At 38.4% G+C, this 27945-nt stretch overlaps 1 protein-coding gene across 2 annotated transcripts in view; it reads left to right on the top strand.

The window, feature by feature from the left end:
* The window catches only part of Nebl (nebulette), a 365879-nt gene that overhangs the window by 239822 nt on the left and 98112 nt on the right, over positions 1-27945 (top strand). Inside the window, exons 6-10 of one of the 2 annotated variants that reach the window (XM_029474616.1) lie at positions 9947-10137; positions 12248-12335; positions 12437-12508; positions 20255-20359; positions 22419-22529. The exons of the other annotated variant lie outside the window; for it this stretch is intronic. Of the exons in view, the coding sequence (XP_029330476.1) occupies positions 12255-12335; positions 12437-12508; positions 20255-20359; positions 22419-22529 (369 nt within the window). The 5' untranslated portion in view covers positions 9947-10137; positions 12248-12254. The remainder of the gene's footprint in view (positions 1-9946; positions 10138-12247; positions 12336-12436; positions 12509-20254; positions 20360-22418; positions 22530-27945) is intronic. 2 annotated transcript variants of the gene reach the window in all.

The following is a 27945-nucleotide window of genomic DNA, read 5'->3' as shown; positions in this document are numbered from 1 at the left end:
TCCCTCCTTATCTTTTTTGATAACTTTAGGTTGAAAGTTGTTTTTATTCACTATTAGAATGGCCGTTCCAGCTTGTTTATTGGGATCATTTGCTTGGAAAATTATTTTCCAGCCTTTCACTGTGAAGTAGTGTCTGTATTTGTCCCTGTGGTGGGTGTCCTGTATACAGCAAAATATTATGTCCTCTTTATGAAGCCAGTCTGTTATTCTATGTCTTTTTGTTGGGGAATTGAGTCCATTGATATTAAGAGATATTAAGGAAAAGTAATTGTTGGTTCCTGCTATTTTTGCTGTTAGAGTTGGAATTCTGTTCATGTGGCTATCTTCTTTTAGGTTTGTTGAAAGATTACTTTCTTGCTTTTTCTAGAGCATAGTTTCCCTCCTTGTGTTTGAGTTTTCCCTTTATTATCCATTGAAGGGCTGGATTTGTGGAAAGATATTGTGTAAATTTGGTTTTGTCATGTAATACCTTGGTTTCTCCATCTATGGTACTTGAGAGTTTTCCTGGGTATAGTAGACTGGGCTGGCATTTATGCTCTCTTAGGGTCTGTATAACATCTGCCTAGGATCTTCTGGCTTTCATAGTCTCTGGGGAGAAGTCAGGTTTAATTCTGATAGGTCTGCCTTTATATCTTACTTGACCTTTTCCCCTTACTGCTTTTAATATTCTTTCTTTGTTTTGTGCATTTGGTGTTTTGATTACTAAGTGATGGGAGTAATGTCTTTTCTGGTCCAATCTATTTGGAGTTCTTTGGGTTTCTTGTATGTTCATTGGCATCATTCTTTAGGTTAGGAAAGCTTTCTTCTATAATTTCATTGAAAATATTTACTGGTACTTTAAGTTGGAAATCTTCCTTCTCATCTATACCTACTATCCTTAGGTTTGGTCTTCTCATTGTGTCCTGGATATCCTAGATGTTATCAGTTAGGATCTTTTGCCATTTTGCATTTTCTTTAGTTGTTGTGTCAATTCTTTCTTTGGAATCTTCTGCACATGAGATTCTCTCTTCTATCTCTTGTATTCTGTTGGCAATGCTCTATCTATGCATCTTTCCTAAGTTTTCTATCTCCAGATTGTCTCCCTTTGTGATTTCCATTTTTAGATCCTGGATGGTTTTGTTCGATTCCTTCACCTGTTTGGTTGTGTTTTCCTGTAATTCTTTCAGGGAGTTTTGTGTTTTCTCTTTAAGGGCTTCTACCTGTTTAGCTGTATTCTCCTGTATTTCTTTAAGGGAATTATTTATGTCCTTCTTAAAATCCTCTAGCAGTATCATGAGATATGATTTTAAATCAGAAGTTTGATTTTCCTGTGTGTTGGAGTATCCAGGACTTGCTGTGATGGGATTACTGTGCTCTGATAATGTCAAGTAGTCTTGGTCTGTTTGTATGTTTCTTGCATTTGCCTTTTGCCATCAGGTAATCTCTGGTGTTAGATGTTCTTGCTGTTTCTGGCTGGAGTTTGTTCCTCCTGTGATTCTGTAAGTCTGTGTCAGCACTCCTTGCAGGCAAGCTCTCCCCTTGAAGATCAGTGAACAGAAGGCTGTGGAACAGCCCCACATCCTGGGTGCAGATGTAAGCCCATAGGACCCTCTCCCAGCTGCTCTGCCACTCTGTTGCCTGTGTGCTACTGAGTGGGCCCACCGTAGAGAGTCACTTGAAAGAAAATTGCAATCTCCCCTGAGTCCTGGGGCCAGAGCACTCCCTGGAGACAAGCTGTCCCCTGTCAGGGAAGGTGCACAGAGGGCTGTGGAATAGCCCCAGCTCCTGGGAGCAGATGTATGCCCCTTGGTCCTTATAAACATACACACCTAATAATATTTAAGCTAAAATATTTTATTTTAACAAGACATTCACCATTATCATGTTCTGGAAAAGTAAGTAATGCTAAGTTAGTTGAATCTGTCAAGAAATGCATACAGAACTAGTTAAAAGAACTAGTATGCCTTCAAAAATCATAAAGTTCTTTGCACTCTATCCCAGAAAAATGAATTTTATAATATACTTTATCATGCTGTAGAAACTTCTACATTCTGGAGTTATCCACATTGATTGTTAGTCAGCTGACCTTATAAAATTTAATTTTGAGGCATGTATCATGTTTCATGTATCACAGGCTTGTTTCAAACTGTCTTCTTGAGTCTTCTGATCCTGCTGCTCTGCATGTAGAATCCTGGGTTACAAGTCTGGGGTCTACCTGGCTTTCTGGTCAGAACATCTTTTTAAAACATCTGGTGAAATTTGTTAAAAATGTACATTGTTATACATTTTTTTAAATCCCCAACTCCCTGGGTGTGCTGGCGCCCTTCTACAACCCCAGCTGGGACTTGGGAAGCTGAGGACAATCCACCCACTAAGAGCCAATCTGGGCCATGCAGTGGGACTGTCAATCTCCCAAACTAAGCCAGCCCTGAACAAACCAGCAAACCCATCCATCCACTGAAGAACACTCTGGGGTAAAACTATTCAGCTCTTTACTCTGTTCAGATGCAGTCCCTAAGGACTTTCGATGAAAATAACATGTACAATGGTTTTATATGCTAAAGTAATGTATCAAGTGCAGTCTTGCTCCAAAACCCAGGTAGTTATCTATCTATAGGCAAATGTTGCATAGAAGTAGAGTACCCACCTACCATCCAAATCTATTATCATGATACACAACAATTTTTGTTTCACCGTGTGCCAAGGAAAAGAACATTTCAGCTGACCTTACATCAATACAAAGCTTGAGCTCAGAGGTTCTTGGGGGTACAGTTGTGTTTTAAAAAGCATAAAAGTATTGAATAATATGCCATGGAAAACCTAAAAGTGGTTTCGGTGTGCCTTTAAAATGGTTAGATTTATAACAATTAGAAGGCAACATTTTAAAAAATTATTTATAACGCTAAATAAGATTTTCATTTTTATCCTACACTGCATTTTAAAAAGCTGCAAATTAAAGAATTATTTGTTTAGCATAGCTTCTACTACACAGCTATATTGGAGTGAGCTCCTGCTAGCTGTCCAGCCTCCATACATCAGTGGAATTGTCGCACTTTATCGTCCATTATACTTCTTAGTTTATGTATATTGGACAGTACAGAGTATAAAAGTCACTGCTATGACACTGCTGTGGACAGACACTTCCTTTATTCCCAATTTTTAGGTGTTGTAACCCATTTAAAGAGAATTTAAGGGAACAGCTGTATACAAAGGGCAGACTCTGTTTGGATTGGGGACCCAATCTTTAACTTAGTTTCTGCTTGATTGGTTTGTGTGTGTGAACTCTAACATGCATCTAAATTTTTTGATAAATGTACCAGTTACAAGCTTGGTTGATCTTAGTTTATCAACAGCAAAAATGGCATTTAAGCTATTTTGAAATCCTGCCCTTTAGATTTATTTCATCAACAGAGAAAGAGAAGAACAGAGAAGGGTTATAATTGTATACATTAAAATGCCCATTGCCAAATCTGGAAAATTGAATCATGTGCCCTGGTTCACATCTGTAATCCCTTCATACCTGTAACCCTAGCTTAAGGCAAGAGAATCACAAGTTTGAGGCCAATGAGAGTCATATTGAAAGTTCAAGGCTTTTCTGTGTGACTGTGTGAGGCCATCAGAACATTAAAAAGAAAATTTTAAAAGGAACCTGGATGCAGCAGTAGGTGCTTTGAATATGTAAGTCAACCTGTCCCCAGCACTGCAAGGGAAACAGAAACAAACAGAAAAACAAAAGCCAACCAACCAACCAACCAACCAACCAACCAACTGACCAACCAACTAACCAATTGACCGACTGACTGACCAACCGACCAACCAACCAACCAACCAACTGACCCTCCCCTCCTCAAACTATAAAACGTGAACTTTGGAAGAATGGCCTCTGGTTGATTGGCATTTCTTGGTCCACATAATGCTAGATGTTAATTTTGTTGTTAATTACTGTGATGTGGAGTTGTCAGCTTAGAATGCACATTTCATCCTTAGTCTGCCATTATGCTAATAAACTTGATGTCTCTTTAAGATTAAAAGTGTTTTCTTATTGGAAAAATATAAACCCTAGGAGAGATGATGAATGTTAAACATTTACCAGTCCACTAGTGTTTGGAAATATATTTCTCACTAAACATGAAACTTTCTCCAGTTAGGCTTTGTCCAGATCAAGCATCTTCATAATAGTTGCCCCTTTGCCATTGCTTCTAATTCTTACAGAGTTGTTCTCACAGATCATAGTGACCAAATTGTCTCCATCCCACAAAGCATGATCTCTTTAAAATAACCATCAATAAAGACAATTCTTTGAAGTTGGAAATTGAAAGAAATGATAGAAAGAAATCAAAGTAGCAGAATGTTCACTGCTGTTCAGGCTAATAGGTTTTGCACACATTGAAGCAGTTAAAACCTGGGTTTGCATCTTTTATCGTGAGAATTTGGGTGAGTCACCATAGCAGCTTCCAGCATCCTCATCTGTGAAATGAATGCTGGAAGGATTAAATGGGATTTTATATACACTTAGAGGGAAGAGGCTGTCTAAGTATTCTCCACTGCCCACTTCCATTTCCACATAGAATTCATATTCTTCCAAGAATCTAGCAGTGCTGGGGTCAGAGCAAATACAAATTGATGCTAACTGTGATTTTTCTGAGATGCTGCTTTTAAAGTCAATGTTCTTCATTGCACATGTATGCATGTGCACACACACACATATATACATATAGATCATATATATATATATACACACATATAGATCATATATATGTATATGTATATGTATATGTATATGTATATGTATATATATATATATATATATATATATATATATATTAGCAGTCTTCATCTATCCATTTGGTTGGCTCCATTAAGAGCAGTTAGGTATGTCGTGAAAAACTGATGCCCATGGTTCAAGATCTTTTCTGTCAAGTATTGGAAACTTATAGGAAAGTCTGATCTCTGTGAAATTCTTCTGTTCTCTAAATGGAGATCAGCATCTCCAAAAGTCTCATATTGTCTTGTGACTTTGCTTTGCAATGTGGCTTTAAAGTTTTAACTAGCTGTTTATTATTTGTTGAAAATTATATTTTAAAATTAGTCTTATGAATTAAAAGTGAATTTACTATTTGAATTTTTTGCTATTTAGGTAGATAGAGAATTAAAGAGTCAATATCTTGAATTTCTGGTATTTTAAATATCATTATCACTAAAAATAAATTATGCAATTGTGCCTTCATTGAATTTAATTAAAATTTCATTTAAACTTTAGTTCACTATAATGAAAGTTTAAATGCTTGATAAAAATATATTTCCATACAGAGGACTCCGATTTTGATAGTTCTGAAAGCTAAAGTCAATTAGGTATTTTATTGCTTGCCTTTTAGAATGCCAAAATTATTAAAAAGGTTAATCTTCAATGCATTTTTCTAGATGAAGGCATATGCAATCAAACTGAAAAATGGTTAAGAGTGTCTAGTCTTATAGTGCTACTATAGCATCACTCAACATTGCTGCCATGGGTTAGTGTCATCTCTGAACACTTTACTGTGTCTAGTCTGAATTAAGATGAGGTTAGATTTAGTCAATTTTGTTCATTGATTGGATAGATTAAGGTAGCACTTGGCTTACAAAAGACAATACACATGCACACACCCATATGAATGCCACATAACACTAGGGCATGAGAACAAACCTTTTCCTTATATATAAACACTTGTAGCAAACAATAGAATTTCAGAGAGAGAGAGAGAGAGAGAGAGAGAGAGAGAGAGAGAGAGAGAGAGAGAGAGAACCAGTCTAAGTTAGACTAGTTTTTACCCTCTGTGTTACTGATTATTTTATTTACTTACTTCTTGCTAAGTGTTTTGTTTTGTTTTTCAATACAGGATTTCTCTGTATAGCCCTGGATGTCCTGGAACTCACTCTGTAAACAAGTCTGACCTCGAACTCAGAGATCTGCCTGCCTCTGCCTCCCAAGTGATATGATTAAAGGTGCTAGCCACAACTGCTAGGCATTGTGAATATTACACAGACTATATGGAAGGAGTAATTTCGCTTGGCTAATGAGACTAAGAAGGGGTAAGAATTAAAAATTCAAGGCACACAGAAAGAATAGAATTTCTGAGGAGCTGCTGCTTCCACAGTTAATTGACTGGGAATTATATTATTTATGAAAAGTTCATGGCTCACACTAGCTTAAGCTTTTATGCATAGATACATACACACATACATATGTAATACATATAATATCTGCATATACATATATGTTAGGATGAGTGATTTCTATACAGTGACCTCATGGAACTCTAACCTGAGGTCTCTGACTGCTGCTCTTTTCCTGTCCTTGCTCCTGTTGTAGGTGACAGTGTGATTGAACTCCCCGGCCCTCAACTCTGGCTTGCAGGTCTTTGCTAATGCTCTCTGGATCCCTTCCCTCTACTGCACCACTTTGCTTAATTCTTGCTTAGCTGCTCTTTCCTGGGATGGATCCAGTTTTTCCCTTGTTTCTGTGAAATCACCTCACTCTGCACTCACATAACTTTCTTACCTCCTTTTCCTAGTTCACACTTCCTCCCAAAAGCGCTGCATCATCTAGTTTTCCCGTGTTTGTGTAACATTGTTCTAACAGCTGATCTCAAAGTGCTTCCCTCAAGGCTGCCTCTCTGTTTTTGCATAGGAGGACTTCACCCTGTTTCCGAGGATTGATGTACAATGTCCTCCAGACCAAACATGAGGAGCAGTTTCTTTTACATGAGTTACTATGGAATTATTTATTTTACTGTGCTTCCATAAAACTCAGAAGTCCTGTAAACAAACCGTGTTACAAATTAACTGGCATGGCATCTATTTCTGAGTGGGTTAAGGAATTGCCAACAGTGATTAAGCCTGTTCTCTCTTTCTCTCTCTCTGGCTCTGAATGGGGTGTTGACAGCCAACCAAGAGCTTCTTCAATAAATCCATTTTCATGTTCAAGTTTTTCCAGATGTGAGAAATAATTAAATCTTTGCATTTATTGGAGCCATTTTTGCTTTTCAGACAGGAACTGGCAGCTGTAATGAATTAACTCTGCCTGAGTGTGTATATATTGCTTGCGGTATGTGTGAATGTACATACATGCATGCATATAGCACTTGCCAATAATAAAACAAAGTTAGGCTTGAAAACAACCCAAATGAGAGGCTGTTTATGACAACTCATGCTAAGCATTGTCATACGGATGCTTCATAACTGAGCTCGCTCTCCACTGAGTCCCCTGTTCTTTATTGTTCTGCTAAATGTTAAAGAAATGAAAAGGTTCATAACTGTTAACTGATATATTGTTAAAAATATGTGATTCTTATAAAATACAAAATAAGTGCTTCTCAAATATTTCAGTAAATGAGGGGACTGGTAAGAGGTTGCAGTTGGTTCAAAGGTGAATGGTCTTCATAGATACATAAATAGGAAGGGATGCTGAAATGAATTTAAAACTGGATGCAGAGCCAATAATCAATTGTGTCCTCTAAGATATAATTTACACTCCTAAAAATTAGATTATTATCATTTTTTCAGCATGCAGAATTACAGCATAGCTTAAAAAACAAAGGACAATATAGTTACAAAGAAGCATTTGATAAGATACTCAATTTTTTTATGTCAGTGTCAAAGTCTTTCACAACTATTCTATTTTTAATTATTTTATTTTATTTTTTACATATACACTATCCATTCCCTCACTGCTCCCCTTCAGGCCACCCTCTCCCACGGGCCTTCCTCCTTACCCCTTCCTCTCCCATTCTCCTCTGAGCAGGGGCAACCCTTGGGTATCCCCCTACCCCGGCACATCAAATCTCTGCAAGGCTAGGTGCTTCCTCTCCCACTGAGAATAGACAAGGTAGCCCAGCTAGAATATATCCCATATACATGAAACAGATTTTGGAATAGTCCCTTCTCTAGTTGTTGGGGACCCACATGAAGACCAAACTGCTCATATGTGACATATGTGTGAGGAGGCCTAGGTCCAGCCTGTGTATGCTCTTTGGTTGGTAGTTTAGTTTGGACCCTGAGAGCACCAAGGGTCCAGGTTGGTTGATTCTGTTGGTCTTCCTGTGGAGTTCTCATCCCCTTTGGGGCCCACAATCTTTCCTCCTATTCTTCCATAAAAGTCCCCATGCTCCATTCACTGTTTGGCTATTGGTGTCTGTATCTGAGTTAGCTGCTGCGTGGAGCCTTTCAGAGGACAGCATTTTCCTATCTGCAAGCATAACAGAGTATCATTAATAGTGTCAGGGATTGATCACAACCATTCTTAGTACATTCCACATAGAACTTTAGGAAAGGGATACATGCATGCATACATACATACATACATACATACATGTGTGTTTGTGTACACACACACACATATATACATATACATATACATGTACATGTACAATCTTCCTTTTTGTATAGTAATCAAGATGTTTGATCCTGCCTGGCTCTCTGGCTCTGGTTAAAGGGTATATTCAGATAGTTAAAGCCATTGACTTCTTTTGTATGACAGTGAGGGCCCAATAACAAAGTGGGATTTAAAGGCTTATATACCCCTTCATAGGGGACAAAGTATTGAGTCAAGATGGAGGTAATTTTAGGGAAGAATAAATGATTTACTGGGGGAGGGGGTGGTGAGATATAGACTCAGAAAGACAACAGACTCAGACAAAGTTTGTTTTGGCTTTGGGTGTTTGGTTTCCTCTTCTTCGTTGATGAAATAACATGGTAGAAGCCAACTATGTTCCCTTTTGGTAGAACCAGCCTTTGTGTAAATAAAGCATTTTCAAAGAAGAGCTCTTTCCAGATTCTGCTGATTCCCCAGTGCCTGTAATCTAAAGCATCCCATGGTCTGAGGCATCATATTTTCTGGTATCTCCCATCTCAGCTCAGAACTCAATTGTAATTTATGATGATACAACATTAAACTTAAACTAGGATTTACGAAAAAGAATAGGTATTTTTGAAACGTAATAAACTGCCCACAAAGGACCCTTTTCTAACAAATTCCCCAAGTCAGAGTTTAGACCTATTGACAGAAAAGCTCAACTGATAAAATCAGGGCTTAAAAATTTTAGAGGAAGATCAGCCTTAGTCCATGGTGCCATCACCGGAGAAAGAAAGGCCCATTGGACTTGCAAACTTTATGCCCCAGTACAGGGGAGCGCCAGGGCCAAAAAGTGGGAGTGGGTGGGAGGGTATGGGGGACTTTTGGGATAGCATTGGAAATGTAGATGAGGAAAATACCTAATAAAAAGTATAAAAAAATTTTAGAGGAAATTTGACATGAGTTTTATACTGTCTTCTTATGCAAATGAAAAGAAGACACATTAAATCAAAAGTAATGGTGTATGTGGCTTGCCAGAAAGTCCATTAAAGAGTTCACCCAGCAAGTTTTGAGGTGATTTTTTTCCTGCCAGGGTATGTTATTACCCTGGATCTCCTTATCCTGGTGTAGAACCAGCATAACAACAGCAGTGTGTACTAAGCAGGCATCAGTGTGTACTAAGCAGTTCCTACCACACTGTTTTGCACAGGAAGCAAATAGTTCCCTGTTCTTAGCCTTCTGTTTGTCCTCTCTGAAGGAAAGCATTCTAAGTGAGGGTTTGTGATGGTTGTCAGCAATGGGATCCAACAGAAGGCCTTGCATAGAAGCAAGCAAACTTGGTAATAAACCAGCTGTGTTCCTAGCCATCCTTCTATGTTTATTTAAGACATAGTCTTGCTAAGTTGTCCAGGTTGGCATGAAGCTCTCTCTGTAACTTGGGCTGGCCTTAAAGTTGTGATTGTTTTGCTCCCATCTCCTAAATTGGCTGGAAATGCAAGTTTTAAAGATTTTAGTAATGTGACTTTAAAATTCTGATTCTGACCTCTTAAAAGAAAAAAAATGTTCATATTATGTGTGGTGTTTGGTGTGTCTTTGAAACTTTTCTGCATTAAAGCTTAACTGATTATTTTATTGCAGCCCAGTGAAGAACCATTAAGAACTCACAGCAAGATTAGAGATGAGACGAAATCCTGCTTAAGCCTCATGCACGCCATTCACTATGGAAACAGACATCACCCAAAGCAACATGAGTATTGTCATCTGAAGTGGAAGCTAACAGGTTCATCTTGTACAGCGTTGGGATAATTTTTTCCTATGTACTTCTGAAGGTTTGCAAGAAAAGTTTATAGAAATTATTCCTCCATAGAAAGCATTTCTTTCCTGAAGGGAGTACAGAGGAGCCTCTATAGAAGCAAAAGGCAGCCTTAGGGAGAGGACATGAGGGAAACTGTTACAGATCACAAATTCTCCTTACAGGACAAGTTTATAACAAACGAAAAGAATTCCAGTAGACGTGAGGGACGACATGGCTGTTATCTCAACGTTTCCCAATTTAGCATTCTGGGGACAGTTCCTTTCTGGCATTTTGCTGGTTAAGTGGGTCTGTGATACCCTTAATTTGACCTCTATTCAAAACTGTTTAATGAGAAAGCCAGCAAATCATGGAGAAGTTAGTCAGATGTAACAATGTTTTCCTAAGTCATATTTCACAGAGGGTAGTGGATGCCATTAAGAGACAATAGTAGGCAGAATAGATGTGGAGAGAGGAGGCAGACAGGATTCGTCTTTTAGAAGGGAAAGATTTAGTAAGTTGGGTAGGGCTTTTGGTTGACGGTCATCACGGGTCTCTGCATGTGTCACTGTGGTGTGTAACACTCATCCTGACAGCTATAGAAATTTCTCTATAGGTTTCTTGAAGAGCTTTGTTTTAGATCATTGTTTTTGGTCTTATCAACCTTTTTTTTTGTGGTACAGTTTTGCCTTTTGGAAAAGCATGGTTTTTGATGGATGTTCAGAATTCAAATGACTTATTACGTAAGGCTGGGGCATTTTTCTTTTAGAAACTGATAAGGACATATATAGAGATAGATATCCAATAGTTAAGACTATTTAAACTGTAACATGAAACTAGCTCCACAACTTCAGAATCACTATTCTACCTTCATAGATGTTCAGTGGGATATAAAGACATTAGATCTTGTTAACTTCAGGGTGTTTTTTAAATTAAAAATATTTTATAAATTATTAAAAATAAATTGAAAACAAGATGATATCAAAATATACTTGGCTATGTAGGAATGAAGTATTATTTTGGATAAAGCTCTATTTTATGTAATTAATTTAATTAGTCACCATGGGGTATTTTTCTAACACTGATCACTGATATGCAATAGTTTTATAAAAAGCAATTTTACCCTAAAATTTAAACAGCCAAATTAACACATCAGGAATGAGAGATTCTTAGAATTGCTTAAATCGACAATAAAGGATTTATTTAGAAGAGTTTTCTTAATTATTGAACTAGTAAGATAGTCTGCATAACAAATATGATAATGTAATTTCTTAGTTTTCCAAGTGTGGGATACAGTGAGACTATAAAAGATACTAGTGAGTTAGTGAAAATTCANACAATGACAAAAATGCAGAGGACGGTTATTTCCAATGCAGTGATGTTTCCTGAAGTCTTAAATAATATATCAACATATATTAACTTCAAGTTCTCATGTTTAATGATGTTTACAATTAATATGGTACAGTATTCCCTAATTTGAGATTAGCAGTTGTAATTAACTCAGAATAGATTCTTTGAAGTGGTTCAAAGGGCTTTTTGTAATAAATTATTAGCCTCTAATCAGCTAATATGAAGTGAGTAGTTTGGGGGGATGTGAGAAGTACATTAAAACCTCATAAAACATTTAATTTAAGTTAATGAAATGAATTTGTATGGTACGGAGTCTCTATATGGAAACAGAGCCATGACTGACATTCCAGAGGAGGCTTTATTTAGACCAAGTTGAGATATCTTTGGGATAAACGCTTTAGGCGGTGCTATCTTAGGTGTTATAGCTGAGTAGATTTCTAGAATTGTCAAGTCCCTTTAAAACAATTTTTAAAATTAATTGATTAATTGATTTAAAATTCATTAGTAAAAGATAAAAAAAAAGTTTTGTCTTGGGTTTCCTATGCTATCCTAAGAATGTTGATTTTAAGTTTGTAAAGTTGAGCTTTGACTTAGGAGAGAGTTTTCACTTGTGAGGCTGGGCCTGGCAGACCCTGAGGCTCCTGGGTGTTCACTGACACACCATTGAGATAAGGAGTGACATGAGCCAGGGATAAAGTCTGGCAAGCCTGTTGCTTCCAGTGCCCCAGAGACTTGGTAGCGCACGGGTGTGGTGGTCCATGAGAAGACACAGTTTGAAAACATTAATATCTTAATAGGGTAAAGATGAAGGTATCTGTATCCGGGGATGTAAAAGCGGAAACTGAGGAGGAAAATGTGGAGCAGGAAGAAAACCAGGAAGCCAAGGTGAGCAAGAAAGAACTCACTTAAGCACAGAACTCTGTCCTTTAACAGATAAGGGAAAATCGGACCTTCTCCCTCCCTCTCTCTTTTTAATTTTCACTTAGGTGTTTCTGAAACCTGCTATTGAAGACCTCAGCATGGAACTGGCCAGAAAGTGCACCGAGCTCATTAGTGACGTAAGTAGCTTTAAAGACTTTTATCTTATTTGCTTCCTTTACATGGAATGGCTGTGTTGTAGAGTCATGGGGCTGGAGAGAAAACCCCTGAGGTCACCAGTTAGAGCACTGTCATTTTCTAGATCATAGAACTAAGTCCAGACATGATAGGTGATTTCACCAAGGTCATATAGACAGTGATTGTCTAATGGAATAATTGTCCTCATTCCTAATCCAGATCCTGTCGCTTCCAGGTTGTGCAGTCATACTATGTTTTATGGTGTTGTGTTATCAAGCTCATGTTTGAGAACACCTAAGACTTTAAAATTAGCAGAATGATATGATTTGTCTTGGAAGGATCTCTAAGTGAATGACTTTCAATATGGAAGACCTTTATCTAAATGAATACTGCTTAACATTCTGAAGGCCATTTGAAGTTTCTGACAAAGTCAATACTTTTCCATTTGCCTTTAATTGTATCTAACATTTCTTTGCAATATAGGGTGTGTGTGGGTGTGTGTGTGTATGTGTGTGTGTGTGTGTGTGTGTGTATGTTGTAATGGAATTGTACACTGCAAACACTGCTTCACATGATAATATCATTAAAAAGAAATATTTTTGTTTTTAGGAACTAAAGCTAGTTTATATGCTATTCCAAATGAAATCCTAGAGTTATTTAATGTAAACACATACACATACATGATAAATATATAAACTAGAATTCTAAATGCATAAGCAAGACTATTACTTACTTCGTATGAGAACCCACCAAATACTCATAAACAATGTAAGAGAACTACTGGCTTAAAAAACATGGAGTTCTATGAAATGAAGTGTGTTTGTATCTGAATTCAGGGAGCTGAGCACAAAACTGGCTGCAACTATTATTTGTAATTTGCAAGTTTGTTTCCTAGGCAGTAGCATAATACTTTGGTCAGTTCTCCAAGGCCAACTTGCTAGAGTCAACTCGACAGTAACTTTGGAAATATTATTGATGCTGGTGGGTTTAGCTCTTCAAGTATAATGATTATAGTTAAGATGAGATGTACATTAAAAATGCTGCAGTTACTCTTCAAAACACTGTGGTGACTGATAAAGGATACCTACCCTAAGTTACTCTATCGGGAACTTTTTTTTATCTTTTGACCAACTTTGTAGTAAATAAAAATGGGCATACTTCTTCCCAAATTCTTGGCATAACATGTTATATAATTCAATTTTAAATTAACATTTATTTATTTGTGTTATTGCTTAGTTATAACCAGAAGTTGCTTAGCATGTGAAATATGTTTTGTAAACTGCAATAATAAGACATTGGCGGTGATAATTATGAGCTTGACACCAGTGGCAGTCAAGATGTATTGAGCACCACGTGCCAGGTGTTGTCGATTGTCAGGGTGGGTCTCCTATCCATCGCCCTCCTCCCCCTGCCCCACGTCCACCATTACACTCTTCCCTTTACTCCACTGTTGTTTCTCAGAGTGGATACCCACGCAAAGCTTGTTACTCCCTCACACACCAACTTAGTGACAGCCATGTCACCATTTAGAGCCAGCTTGAAGGTGCTGCCTCTTCGCACTCTGGTATGTTCTCACTGACGTGTAATTATTCCTCGGCTGCAGCTCTAATTCGGCAGGTGATATATTGGAGTGTTTGGGGGAGGATTACTTATTGGTGGCTTAGGAACCTTCCTGTAGGGAGGCACAATGGCTTTTTATACTCAGTGACTGCCTGCACCACACATTCTCTCTTCTTTAGGTGAAATCAAACACGTGGGAGAGATTTCTGCTTATTGTAGATTTATGTTTCATGGTCGAATGTCTGGACTACTTAAATATTTAGAACATGATTATTGTCCCTTAATTCATGACTGGATATGTGCTCATATTTCACTTCATCGTAGGCTTCCGTACTGATAAGATACTCAATTAGCTGTGAGAATTTTTACATGGATCAATAAAGATTCTGAAAAAAAATGCTCTAATTTCTAAAATGAAAATTATATGAAGGGTTTACACCATCATCTTAATACCAAATATTAGGGCTGAGGTTCCAGTTGAGAACCAGAATGTGTGTCTAGCATGTACAAGGTTCTCAACTGCAAAACAAATAAGTAAACCAACAAATATTGAATAAATTAAATGTTTATGCTCCTAAATGTTTCAGTGAGCTATAACTGAAAGTTAATTGTTCTTTTTTAGTGACATCAGTAATTTTATGGGGAGCAAATGGCCTTATATTTGAAATTTCTTTTTCTTCAAATCAACTTATACTTGAAAATTTCATCTCTGCAGTATAGTAACATAGCCAGTTTGTTGTCTAAAATCCATCAGTCACAGAGTTAAAATAATAGGTATAAAATTAATGTTTTGTCACCTTAAATAGACCCGAGTTCTGGCTGAGCCTGTATTATATGGTGTTTCTAATTGGGAAGGACTAGATTGGTACTCTGCATTTAACCTAGGACACCAGTCTTCTTCAGCCATCATGTCAAAATCAAAAGGGAACCCTCAAATGCTTTGGTGGCTTTATCACCCATCCTGTCCTAGAGGGGCATTAGTTTCCTAGCTGTTTTTTGTTAGTTTGTCTTTTTGTTTGTTTGTTTGTTTTTTGAGGGCAATTTTGTTTCATATTACTGAGTTTAGATTTGTTACTGAATGAAATTGTAGGTGGGAGGGTTGCTGATTTAGCAGAGCCCTGAACCCTAAAGCTTGTGGAAACCCTCATGTGTTGGAGACCAAGCCATTCATTCAGCTAGCAAGCTTCCCAGGATTGAAACAAGGTCAGTATGACCCTCAAGCCTTGGGCATCTTGCTAGCTTTCCTCCTTGCTACATGTATGCCAATCACTACACACATGCCTTTATACTGTATAGTCCAGGAAGCCTCTGTGTAGGATCTGCATGTCCTAACTCACAGGTACAAACTGGAAGTTCAATGGCTTTCTAAGACCACCTGGGGACAAGGTTCAAGCAGAGCCTGGCTAACAGTCCTGTCACCTTGTATTGGTACATTGCCAACACTGGCGTGGGGGTTTATGGGTTCCTTTGCACCAGATGCCTTATATGCCTTCCATCGGTTCAATTACTCTTCTTTGGATCTCTCCTAGCTCCGTAAGTTTCTATAGCAGCATCAGAATCAGAACTGTGCATTTTGAAGTGGCTTGGAACTGATTGAGATGATACTTGGTTTCTTTCCCAGTGTGCCTTATAATGCTGTTTGGAGTTTCACAGGCTTAAGGACAACAGGGTCTTTTTCAGTCCTAATTTTTGACCTGTTGCTGATAGCTTGTGCCTGTTGTCTTTTATAGCAGAGTGAGTGATTATGAAATGGCGAGGAATGGGTCGAAAAACAGCTTCCCTGCATTCTTCCCTCACCCCTTGAGAGTACTGAAAGCTTATCTCTTTGAGTGTGCCATTTAACTCAGAGAGTCAGGGTCATCAGAAGCCTTGGAAGCCCTAGAGACCCTGCTGTATCCCGGCCCTTCCCAGACAGTATGTAGAAATGTTAAGCAAGACTGGCTTGGTGTCAGCACTGGGAGGTTTCACTGCATGGCACTCTCTACAGAGACAATGTCATTTTTCAGGTCCAGTTGGGAATCAGTGTAAAACATTTTTCTTTCTTATCCCTTGCCTCCTTTTCCCCATTGCTTTTCCCTTCCCTTTGCATGTCTTTCCCATTTACTTTCTGCTTTGTGTTTGAGCTGTCTACACCATGGAGATTCCTTTGTATAACTCACATCTGCTCTGAAGAACATCTTGTCTCCCGGGCAGCCTCATTATTTCCCTAACTAAAATCTCTGGTATTTGATTTTGGATGTCAAACACCTCATCGGTAACTTTTATCAATTAGACTTGTCCACTAGATTGAGCATCCAGAATCTCAGATCCAATAACATTCTGTCATTAAAAAAAAAATGGCCAAAAAGGAATCTTCGGTAGGTTTCACATAAGTGAAGCAGAATGAGCCTTGCGTGGAGCTAATTAGGCTTCATCAGTGGGCAGCCTGACTCAATAGTTTATTTCAAAGCTTGCAGAGTATTCACCTGCATAGGAATGGGACAGATTTTTCAGGTAAATGAAATTGTTCGCTGTGGACAGATCCTTCCAATGATGAAAACATTAAATTCTGTGGCTACCCTCCAGAAAAGCCCAGTCTGTGTTAGAAAATGTAGGAGAGTGACCTTGGTCATGACTGTAGTTCTTTCTGTCAAGGGTAACTGAATTTGACTGATGTGATTTCCTTTGTGCAAAGACTTCCTAGATAAGCATGCATGTATGAAGAGACAGTCACAAACATTTCCACATCTGTCATCTACTTTGAGCCATTGGCTAATCTTGTCCTCACCAAAAGAGCTGTGGGGAGGAACAGGAGGCAACTGTGAGCTAATTTCTCTCTAATTTTAGTGGCAACATGGTGGGATTAGTGGGACAAGCCAAAGGATAAAGTAAATGCTTGGGACATCTCATTGACCATGACACCAGCAACATTGCCTTTAATTTGAAGACATGTTGGGTTGTGTGTTTCCTGTGAGACAGATGGTTGCAAGTAAAAGCAAGAGCTTACTTAATGCAGTGGGAATTATTTTCTCTCTGCATGTAAAGGCCGAAGATAGGTGTTTCCATCTCCACACGGTAGCTGTTTTCATCTCCCTCGTTCCTTTTCTTCTTCTCTCCCTTCATCAACATCCTGGGTTGTCGCCTCATGACATCACTACTGCTGGCCCCTGTGATGGGGCAGGGGAGATAGAAGCATGACTGTGCAAAGCTTCTCCTGCTAGCCTAGAAGTGTTAGAGGCTCTGCTGGAAAAATTGCACTAAGTATCTTGTAGTGGACCTTTGGCCTCCTTGTCCCTTTACCCTCCCAGGCTAATCAGTGGCCAAAGAAAGTGCCTGTTTTAGAGGAATTGAGGTTGAGTTCTAGTCAGGTCTCTGTGTTAGGAGTGAAGGGGATCTCATCAATAGATGGAGCCAGTCTTAGACTTTAACGTGTGGACAAGGTTGTATATAGCCATCCATTTGGTGGTTTGTATTTGAATGAAACTTTACATGGTTGACTGATGTTTTCATTCATTTGTCATTTCCTGTTACACTGGCATAGGAATCCTATAAATATGTAATAGAGTTAATTATGTAAAAGCTTACTAACATCTACTTATTGTTATGCATATTGTGAAATTTATTAGGAATTGCATATAAACTCCCTGGAAACCACACACACACACACACACACACACACACACACACACACACACACACACATTCATTAGAAACCTAGCGCCTATCCTGGTGTATGTGTGTGTGTGTGATTTTAAAATTTGTGATGAACACCAATAGACAAATAACCTTAAATTTTAAAATTAAACTTAAAATTAAAGATGAAAATGTATCCGCTTTTTAATAAAGATCAGAGAAGGCCATAGAGCCTGGAAATCAAGGCTGAACTATTTGCCTGCAGAACAAAGGAAGGAAATACTTTACCGGCATCCCCAGCTCCTGTCCTCAGTGTTTAACCCCTGACAAGCATTATCAGAAGGCCTCTAGCCATAAGCACATACCACTGTAGTGAAGAATGTGGTCCTGATGGAAAAGATGGTGGCAGAAGATAAAAATAATGAGCCAAACTTAAGCCTAATGATAGGCTATTTTTTCTCACACTTAATTATATAACAGGGATACTTTTTCTCCCTATGATCAAAATAGCCTGGTATTTATCATCCTGCCATTAACGATTTAATTACTAGTGACTGAGGAGAGAGATTTGCAGGAACCTTAAATTATGGCTAATCTTTGAGAGGAAAAAAAATGTAATTTAGTGTTCAGATAAGATAAATATGTTCTCCTGTTGATTTCATGAATAAAGCAATTTTAGGCATTAATATCTATGAGACACAGCAGTGGACTATAGAATTTTGAAATTACTTATTGTATTTGTATCTGTTTACATGTTAGGTCAGATTAGGCCCCTCCAATAAGATTTGCATATAGGAGAATCACCATGGAATGTTAGTCCATTACATCAATATTAATCATGCCCTCTTAAGAGCTAGGCAGTAGGTACAAGTAAACTTCCCATTTAAATTATAATTAGGAAAACCATATAATTTATCATGTGAATTGGGACATTTTTCCAGCTTAAGTATTTATAGTCTTGTGTAGATAAACATGACTTTATTACAGAATGATATAAATTTCAGAAAATTACTGCCAGCCTCTTAGCTTCTTTCAAGTCTGCCCTATCCAACTTTCAAATTGTCCACCAGTTAATATGACAGCAAACACTATTGGCATTTCTCCATATTTCCTGATACTTTTTGAGCTCATGTATCATGTAGAATCTGCCCCCAACAGAAGAATAATTCTGGCCTCTCTCCAAGTAGTGCTTGCTAGTGCTTCATTTTGCCAGTGAGTTTGAGAAAGCTGAGCATGTTCAGTAAAGCCCCCAGAAGGTTTTCTGGTGGATCTGCCCACTCACAGCACAGTGGTGTTCTGGAATGATCTGTACCACCTGGTACAGATCTGGGAAGCATTCTGGGAAGCATTCTGGGAAGATTCTGGGCAGAGGAGGGGGGTGGGAGGGAGGCACTGGATGCTGATAATTAGGGAAGTGGATTTGAGGCAATCAATTAGTAATAGGCCTGTTCTGGCCACAGGTTAAGCCCCCTTCTCTGATCCAGTCTGTAAAGGCAACAATACTAAAAGTAGTACACTCATCTCTTCCTCTACATCTCCATATTTTGCATCTTTTCTGAGGATTTCTTGTTTCCTACCTCAAGGCAGCTGTCTAAAGCCACAGACTGTGTGACTAATAGGCCCAGGTTTACCCGTGTGTGCTTGAATGTGTGTGTGTGTGTGTGTGAGAGAGAGAGAGAGAGAGAGAGAGAGAGAGAGAGAGAGAGAGAGAGAGAAAGAGAGACAGAGACAGAGAGAGACAGAGAATATATGAATGGTATGTATGTGTGCATGTGTGTATGTATATGTGTGTGCATGTTTTTATGTATGTGTGTGTGAGAAAGATATGTGAATGATATGTGTATTCACATGTATATGTGCATGTGTGTATGTGTGTGTGAAAGAGAAAGAGAGAATATGTGAAAGATATGTGTATGCATATATTTGTATGTGCATGTGAGAGAGAATATATGAATGATATGTATGTGTGCAAGTGTATGTGTGTGTGTGTACACGTGTATGCATGTTCATGTGTGTGTGAGAGAGAGAATATATGAATGATTTGTATGTGTGCATGTGTGTGTGTTTGTGCACGAGTATGGGCCAGTGTGTGACACTGCCCATGTGTGGAAATTGGAGGACAACCTTGATTGTAGGTCATTCCACCTTGTTTTAAGACAGGGTCTCTCCCAACCCAGCCCTGAGAATCAGCTTCTGTGGATTCTCCCTCTTTCTTCCATCTCCATATTCCATCCAGCTGTGCTGGATCTACTTCTCTGGCTTTTATGAAGGTTCAGGAGATTTGAGTGCTGGTTCCCATGCTTGTAGAGCAAGGATCTTCACCTACCAAGCTGTTTCCCTGGGCCCTCAGCATTGAGGCCTACCGATGACTGATTGTTACATATGGAAAGTGCAGTTCTCACTCACAATGTGGCACTCCCTGTGCAGCCTGGGACTGAACCTCAGAAATGGCTGCTTGGAGCACCATCCTGTCAGTCTTCACTTCAACAACTGGGCTTGAGTCACTTAACTTGCTGTTGAGAAAAAGTCGTCTAGAGTTGGTTCTTTTTCCTTATGTCAATTATTTCCTTTTTCAGATCCATTATAAAGAAGAGTACAAAAAGTCTAAGGACAAGTGTACGTTTGTGACTGATACCCCTATGCTAAACCATGTAAAAAATATTGGTGCTTTTATTTCTGAGGTAAGGTCTAGAAAGCTCTAAATGGAACTTGGCTTTCTTTATTGTATTTATATAGATAAAAATGTACATTAAAGTTAGAGAATAGTTTTGAAAGTAACACTAAATATCGATCATATCCACATTATCTAACTACTAACCAAGTTAATATGTGCAAACTGAGCTTGCTGTACTTCATGGGCCTATGTTGTTATTATATTGAACACGCATATTTTCACTGTAGTTACCCTTTCTTTACGTAGAATTACTCTTGAAAAATAAATATTTTTACTCATGTAGGAGAACGTTCTGGTTGCTTAGTTAATTTAGCAGTTCCAAGTTATTCATTTCCTAGTGGACTTATTTTAGAGGTAGATAATTGAATATCATATTGGAAATAAGTAAATTTTGTCAGCAAAGTCCTTCAAACATGCCATCTTTGAGAAATAATTTTAGATGAGCTCTTTTGGAGTGGGATGAGACTTAGTTGGAGAGAGGTACTGATTAGGAAGCCAGAGCACAGGAAACGTTGTTTCCAGCTGGAAAGCCACATAGCTTCTCTATGAATAGTAAGGGCTACAACCCACAATGCATCCTGACATGCCATGTCATCATCTCTATGCGGAGGATTTGCATTAGTCTGTGAATGAACTTGAAAGAGAGAATGAATAAAGCAGCACTGTAAATGACTGACCTCTAGTGTTTTGTAAGTAGTGTTGGAAAGAGATAAATATGATACGCTCAGGATTATATAGTAATGTGGTACAATTTTGAAAAAAGGCAGTCCATTTTCTGTTATTAACAGAATCTTTAGCTATAGGGACAAAGGTCTGTAAAAGATATGCTCCATCCATCAACATCCAAATCACCTCTGGGTGAGGGGGTGGGGGTCCTGAGGCCTCATCACATAAAGAATCGTGATTCTTTTTTTCTTGTATTAGCTGCAATATTTATCCTATGTAAAGAAACTTTTGGTGTTCTCATTTTGTTTCCAATTAATGTTCCTGAAGGAGTTAACTGCAAAGGAAAAATTACAAGTGGTTTCCTGTCCTGTTCCCCTGAACCTAATTTTCCCAAGAGAAAATGGTGACTGAGTGTTTGTCTGTTCAAGTAACTCCAGAGCTTGTTCATAGTTAGTGCTGGCTGAGGACACACACGGACACACACACACACACACACACACACACACACACACACAGAGAGTAAACTAGCCTCCACCTTCCACTGTGTCCAAGGAAAGCCAAGAAGGCTTCAAGAAAGAAATAATTCTCTTCCTCCTTTTATGTATATATGTATGTATGTATTTATTTAATCATACAGGTTTAGAGAATCAAATCTGACAAACATTTATACTGTGTGTTCTGATAGGAACAGGTAGTCAAAATTTTTTTTTAACTTCTAAAAACAACTTTGCATCAGAGACATAAAAATTTCCCATGTGTCTATGTTGAGCATGAAGTTTCGGTTCACACGTGATAGGTACCGCGCCAATTGCGGAAGGTAATGCTTCTTTCTCCCTGTCCTTGTTTCATGTCTGTAGCCTCTGGCTCCCCTCTTCAGCTTTTTAATAAAACGAGCAGTGATCTGTTGAGAACTATGGTCGCTCCATAGTGCTATAGAGAACCCTGGGACAAAAATATTGCACCCCATTGTCTGGGTTCCTGTTATCCAACATCACAGCCCTCCTGGTGTCTAGTCATCACAGTGTCTGATCATCACTACTGTCTGCCTTTAGGGTCTAGGCAGTAAATTCTAATGACTTGTATATTGTGGCTCAGAAGATCTCATTGTTCTTGGACCATTTATTCACTGGCCAAATGCATGAAGCTCTCAACACACAGGCTTCAGAAATTCACAGATTGGAACAGGGACTGTCCTTCCATATGTAAAGCTCTCCCCACAATGCACTGGATATATTTCTATCTTTCAGAATACATCCATCAGATTTATTAATGTAAATTTAAATAACCTGCAGGTGTTTTAAACAAATCATGTTTCTAAAGTAAGTTTTCTTTTATATTTATGTAGCCAAAAAATAAAAAATATAAAAAGCTTATCTTTCTTTTCCTTTTTTCCCTCTTAGGCAAAATACAAAGGTACCATTAAAGCTGATCTTTCCAATTGTCTGTATAAGGACATGCCTGCCACCATCGACAGTGTCTTTGCAAGAGAAGTATCCCAGCTTCAGAGTGAGGTATGACTCAAAATTGTAACCTGTGGAAGGTATTTGTCATTTAATGAGCATTGTTTATCTTGGTTATCACATACTAAATAGAAGGTGGAAGCAACTGGTTTATACTGCCAATTATCAGATGTGTAATGACGGAAACTTAAAGCAGCCTTCAGTCACCTGTCTGTTTCTCCATGCCCCATCCATTGCTCTTTAAAAACCTGATTCCAATATCATTCATACATTTTCATAAATGGACTTTTGACAGCTACTGTCAAATCAGTCTCTGATTCAATATATGACCCCAAAGCCAAGATCATTTCAGTAGAATTTACAGTCAGGAAAACAGGTGACAGGTTGATTTGGGGAAAAGCACAGGTCCATGCTTCCTCTACTAGAGCAGTGTTTTAGGAGTGTTGTGTCCTGTGGCATGTGCTTGCCATTAGGTAATCTAGAGCCACTACTCAGGGACTCCAGCAGGTGAAAGGAGTTATTTCAGTGATTCTAAGTTGCAGAAAAACTGAAGCGCTGTCATCATGAAAACAGGAGTGTAGCGATGTGACTTTTTTCCTTAAATAAGATTGACAGGCAAGGCCTTCTGTATGTCCTCCATCTCTTCAAGTTCTAGCTACAGAATTTCCAACTAGAATATTTTGATGGTTTCTGCCTTATTTTCTTTATTTCTTCTTTTCACAATCTGATGATCATGGTGACAATGGCGTTGATGTTGATGCTCATGCTGGTGGGCTGGTGACACTGCTCTGTACTCCATTTTCTGTTATTTGGCTCTCTAAACTTCGTGCAAGAGCCTCATCTAACACATTTCCTGCTCTTTACTTGGAGCAGTCCCCAGAAATATATTGCTCTCCTTTTCAAGGAGCAGCTTCCTTTTGCATAGTTTATGTTCTTCATGTGCAGTGTAGGTCTGCTATAACATGTTTTTGCTGGATCAGGTGCTGAACTGTGTGCGTCTCACTTCTGTATATTTGGTCACCCTAACAACTTTACAAGCTATCTCCATTGTAGGGCTGTAGAAACATGAGAGGGTAAGTAGCTTTCTCAAGGCCACACATCCAGGAAAAACAAGATCCAGAACACAAACATGGCTAGCTAATCTGCTTCCAAAGTCTGTGTCCTCAACACAAGCTGTACTTCATCTCTCCAGCCATTTCTACTACTGGCTTTCTTATTAGTCAAATTTATTTCTGTTTTAAAATACATTGTAAACCTTTGTTTTGAGATAGCCTCAAATGTAGCCCAGGCCGGCCTCACACTTACTATATAGCTTAAACAGAAGTTCAACTCACAGTCTTCCCACTTCAGGATCCCAGGTGCTAGCACTATGAAGCCATGTGCCATATTCCTTGTTTCAGTAAATTTACTTTCTTCTTTAGATTTTTAAAAAGTAGAGGCTACCTTGTGTTTGAAATAATTCCCAAATGGATTATTCTGGAAAAAAATAAGCATAGAAGAATTCTTAGAACATCTTTAAGTAGTAGTTCATTATTATAAATTTAATATTCTTAATCCAATGTGTCCTCAGCTTGGCAGTGAATCTGTTTCAACTGTGCAAGATGAATCTCGAACTATATGAGAGTGAGCTTCTGCATGGCTGACTGTGATGAGTATGTCTTTTAGTTGCCCTGCCAACATCTGGTCACTTAGCTATTTGTTGATGATATGGGCTACTTAACAAAGCACATAATTACAGCACAACATTTGATCTGAGACAAGTAACAATTATGCAAGAAAGAAAAGGAAAGCACTCTTATGTTTGTTCTTGGTGAGGAGATAGCTTGGGATTTGTGCTGGATATTTTTATGTCAATGCACAAGCTAAAGTTATCTGAAAGGAAGAAATCTCAGTTGAGAAATTTCTTCCATGAGATGGGGGCTGTAGGCAAGGCCGTAGGGCATTTTCTTAATTAGTGATTGATGGAAGAAGGCTCAGTCCTTTGTGGGTAGGGCCATCCCTGGGCTAGTGAACCTGGGTTCCATAAGAAAGCAGGCTGATCAATCCTTGGCGAGCAATCCAGTAAGCAGGACCTCCCTCCATGGCTTCTGCATCAGCCTCCATGTTTTTGTCCTGGATGAGTTCCTGTCCTGAGTTCCGTCAATGATAAACAGTACCATAGAAATATAAGCCAGACAAACCTTCTCCTCCTGAAGTTTCTCTGACCGGGGGATTTCATAGCAGTAATAAAAACTCAAACTAAGACAGGATACTTGAGTTCTAAGGGTTTTTTTTTAAGTATAAGAGTTTTAGAGTTGGCCATGTTTTTGTTAGAATAAGTTATCATATACATCATTACCATGTTCTCCTATGATAGACACCATAGGTGGACTTGTATGCACCACAAATTATGAACACATCCCCTGTGATTAACTTCCAACTTGCTCTAAGAGAGAATTTTTTATTTTTCCTAAGTGTCCATTTCAAAAGCTGACACAACTGTAATCAAGTCTCTTTAGATTTGTATGCATCTATTACTATTATTGCTATTAAGATAGTGACCTCGGATTTACCTGGAAGAAAAGAAAGACGTACCTGTGGGTGTCTGTGTATAATAATTAAATTTTAACTATGGGTGTGTAGGATCAGAGTTGGGATATCCTCAGACTTGAATAGCAAGTGTCTCCCTGGTTACTTTTATAGTCCACTTTCGCCTAACCTTTCAACTAACTCTTCTCTGAAGTTGCATACACTCTTGAATGTTTAACCCACGTTTGTAATTTTGTCGTCTGTGCTACAAAGAAAACAAAATGTCTAGTCAAAAAGCAGCAGTATATTCTAGTTTGGAATCTGCTATAAGGAATTGTGAGAAGGAACACACTCAGAATGTCTTCTGTGTTGCCTCACTTTAAGGGAGCTTCCCACACTTCCGAAGTATAAACGAGTTTACAGGTTGATAGCTATTGTGCATGTTTGTAACTCAGAATCACGAAAGTAGCGATTTCCCCCTGGTAACTAGCTTGAAGGGGAAATTAAACTAGGTTCATACTCTCTTCAAGAACGTGATTGAAAGGAAGAAACAAGAGAAAGGGGTCCTAATGCTTGTCGGAGACCAATGTATGAGTTATATTAAAATAAAGACCCCAAAGAAACCCAAGAACGGGGTGGAGTGTGCGTTAAATCTACGGGATTCTTGCCTGCATGGCTGTTCCCAGGCCAGGGATGAATGCTACTGCCCCACAGAAATGATTCAGTTAACTCTCACTGGAACTGAGCAGCCTTAGGCTTGATGTTTGTGTCACTGGTGGCCATAGGCTTCTGTACTGCAGTTCATAGATGTCTGGCGTGCATGGTGTGTGTGTGTGTGTGTGTGTGTGTGTGTGTGTGTTGCAAACATCTGCTGGAAGTGAAACCAGACATTCGTCTGTAATCCCCAGCACTTGGGAGAGAAATAGGAGGATCAAAGTTTAAGGTCATCTTAGTAATATAGTAAGTTCTAGGTCAGCCTCAGTTACATAGAACCCCAACTCAAAACAAAATCTACTAAAAGACAAATGTAAAAATCTCACCTATGTGAACAGGTTTATATAGAGTGTCTGAAACCATTGCCAGTGCACTTGGACTTGGCTGTGCAGCTCCACGCTGTTCTAAACATTCTCTAAGTGTGAGGAAAATAGTTTGAAGTTAGGGAAACATTGCAAAATGGCAAATCCTTAAAAAATTGATTTATCAGAAAACTTATAAGTGTGGCATCATTTCCACTAGCTATTTAAAGGTAGAAAATTGCTATGATAAATTAAAGTTCAGCTGCTCACAACTTGATGCAAGCTCAGTTTTTAAAGCAGTGCTTAGTAGCAGCTATAAATGAAATGACTATTTCAAAGCTGGAAGTAGCAAATTATGTATCCTCTTTAAGAAAGAGTGCTTTTTCAAATTGTTTCTGGATGAGTCACTATTTTTATGATAACTCACAAAATGGTCGGCTGTGTTAGTTATGTTTATGAAGTCACGAATGTGGAATTCAGTCTAAAATGCAGAATATAGCAAGCATTCATCAAAAAGAGGAGATGGGCACATGCTGGCTCTTTTCATTTAAGAGGAAAGAACAGATCTCATATAAGTTTTCGTGGTTTTATAGACTTGGCTACTCATTAAACTCTCCATTTCCTCAGAGGCACAATATAAAATGTAAGTAACTGTGATAATGGACTCTCAACCTGCATGGAGGTTTCTCGCTTACATAATTGCTGAAAATGTAAAGATGCTCAGCATAATTACAGTAAACTGAGGGACACACCATAGCAAGATGATTATGCCTGGAATATATGAAGCGCTGTCTTTGATTCTTGGTAATCAACTAGATATACAAGACTGGATCCAGGAACCTTACCAGATAGGACTAAATCAGACTTGAATATGTCAATTAAAAGAAATTTCCACACGGCTGACAAAAGGGGAATGAGATGTGGTGCTATCATCTGGCAGTTGGAAGATTATAACTGGGATTTAATTATATAATTCTCATGAAATGAAATCAGATCATTGGAGGTACCTTAGGAAAGAGGTGGGTCAGTTGGCAATTTCATCTTGGGAACAGCTTGGACAGTACCTAAGTTCAGCAATTTGGTCCACGTGGACGGTGTGAAGGCTCGAAGCCAGCGAAGCTTCTCTCCTCATCCCAGAAGCTGTGGATTGTCTGATAGTTTTTCTCCCCGCATCTACAAACATTCAGCTCAGGGAACACAAGTTGTGGGTTTGATTAAAGTAGAACTTTCAACAGAGCTCATGATATTTAGAGTACACAGTGGCCCAGGTTGAATACTCTTTGAGGAGAAGTGTTTAAGAAAATTTAAATACAGAGCCAAAGAGGCCATTGAAATGTCAAGAGCTGTACTAGATAACATATTAAAACAGCAAGAGTCAATGACTATTTATGAAAAATAGCCATACCACTTTAATTCTGTTGACTGCTGTATTAACAAAGTTAAGTGGGCAGCCAGCTCTGTTTACAAACTCCTATGAGGAGTGTAGTTTTATGAGAACGCTGAATAAACTCATTTATTCATTCATTTACTAAAGGTTTATTACATTGCTACCCTGTGTTATTTACTCTGATAAGCACAGGATATTAAAAGATGTGTACGATATCAAAATAGCTTCCAAGGAACTCATATTGGTGACAAATTCTTCCTTTTTTTTTTTTTTTTCATATAATTTTTTGTTTATTTCCTATTCTTCACAAAGGACTAAGCACGGGCATAAAAGGCATTCGGAACAAGGCAAAATAAGGATGGTAAGAGTGAATGTTTACTGGGGCACTGAGACTGATCACGTTGAGAACTATCGATGGACAGTGTTTGCTGGTTCCAGTTATTTTGTTTTTTTTTTTTTTTTTTTTGAGTTTTATTTTATTTTATTTTATTTTTTTTAATATTTTTATTACATATTTTCCTCAATTACATTTCCAATACTATCCCAAAAGTCCCCC

Source organism: Mus caroli, chromosome 2 (genome assembly GCF_900094665.2).
Source record: "Mus caroli chromosome 2, CAROLI_EIJ_v1.1, whole genome shotgun sequence".
NCBI classification, from domain to species: Eukaryota; Metazoa; Chordata; class Mammalia; order Rodentia; family Muridae; genus Mus; species Mus caroli.
Note: the sequence above shows the minus strand (reverse complement) of the source record. Positions and strands in the feature narration are given on the sequence as shown.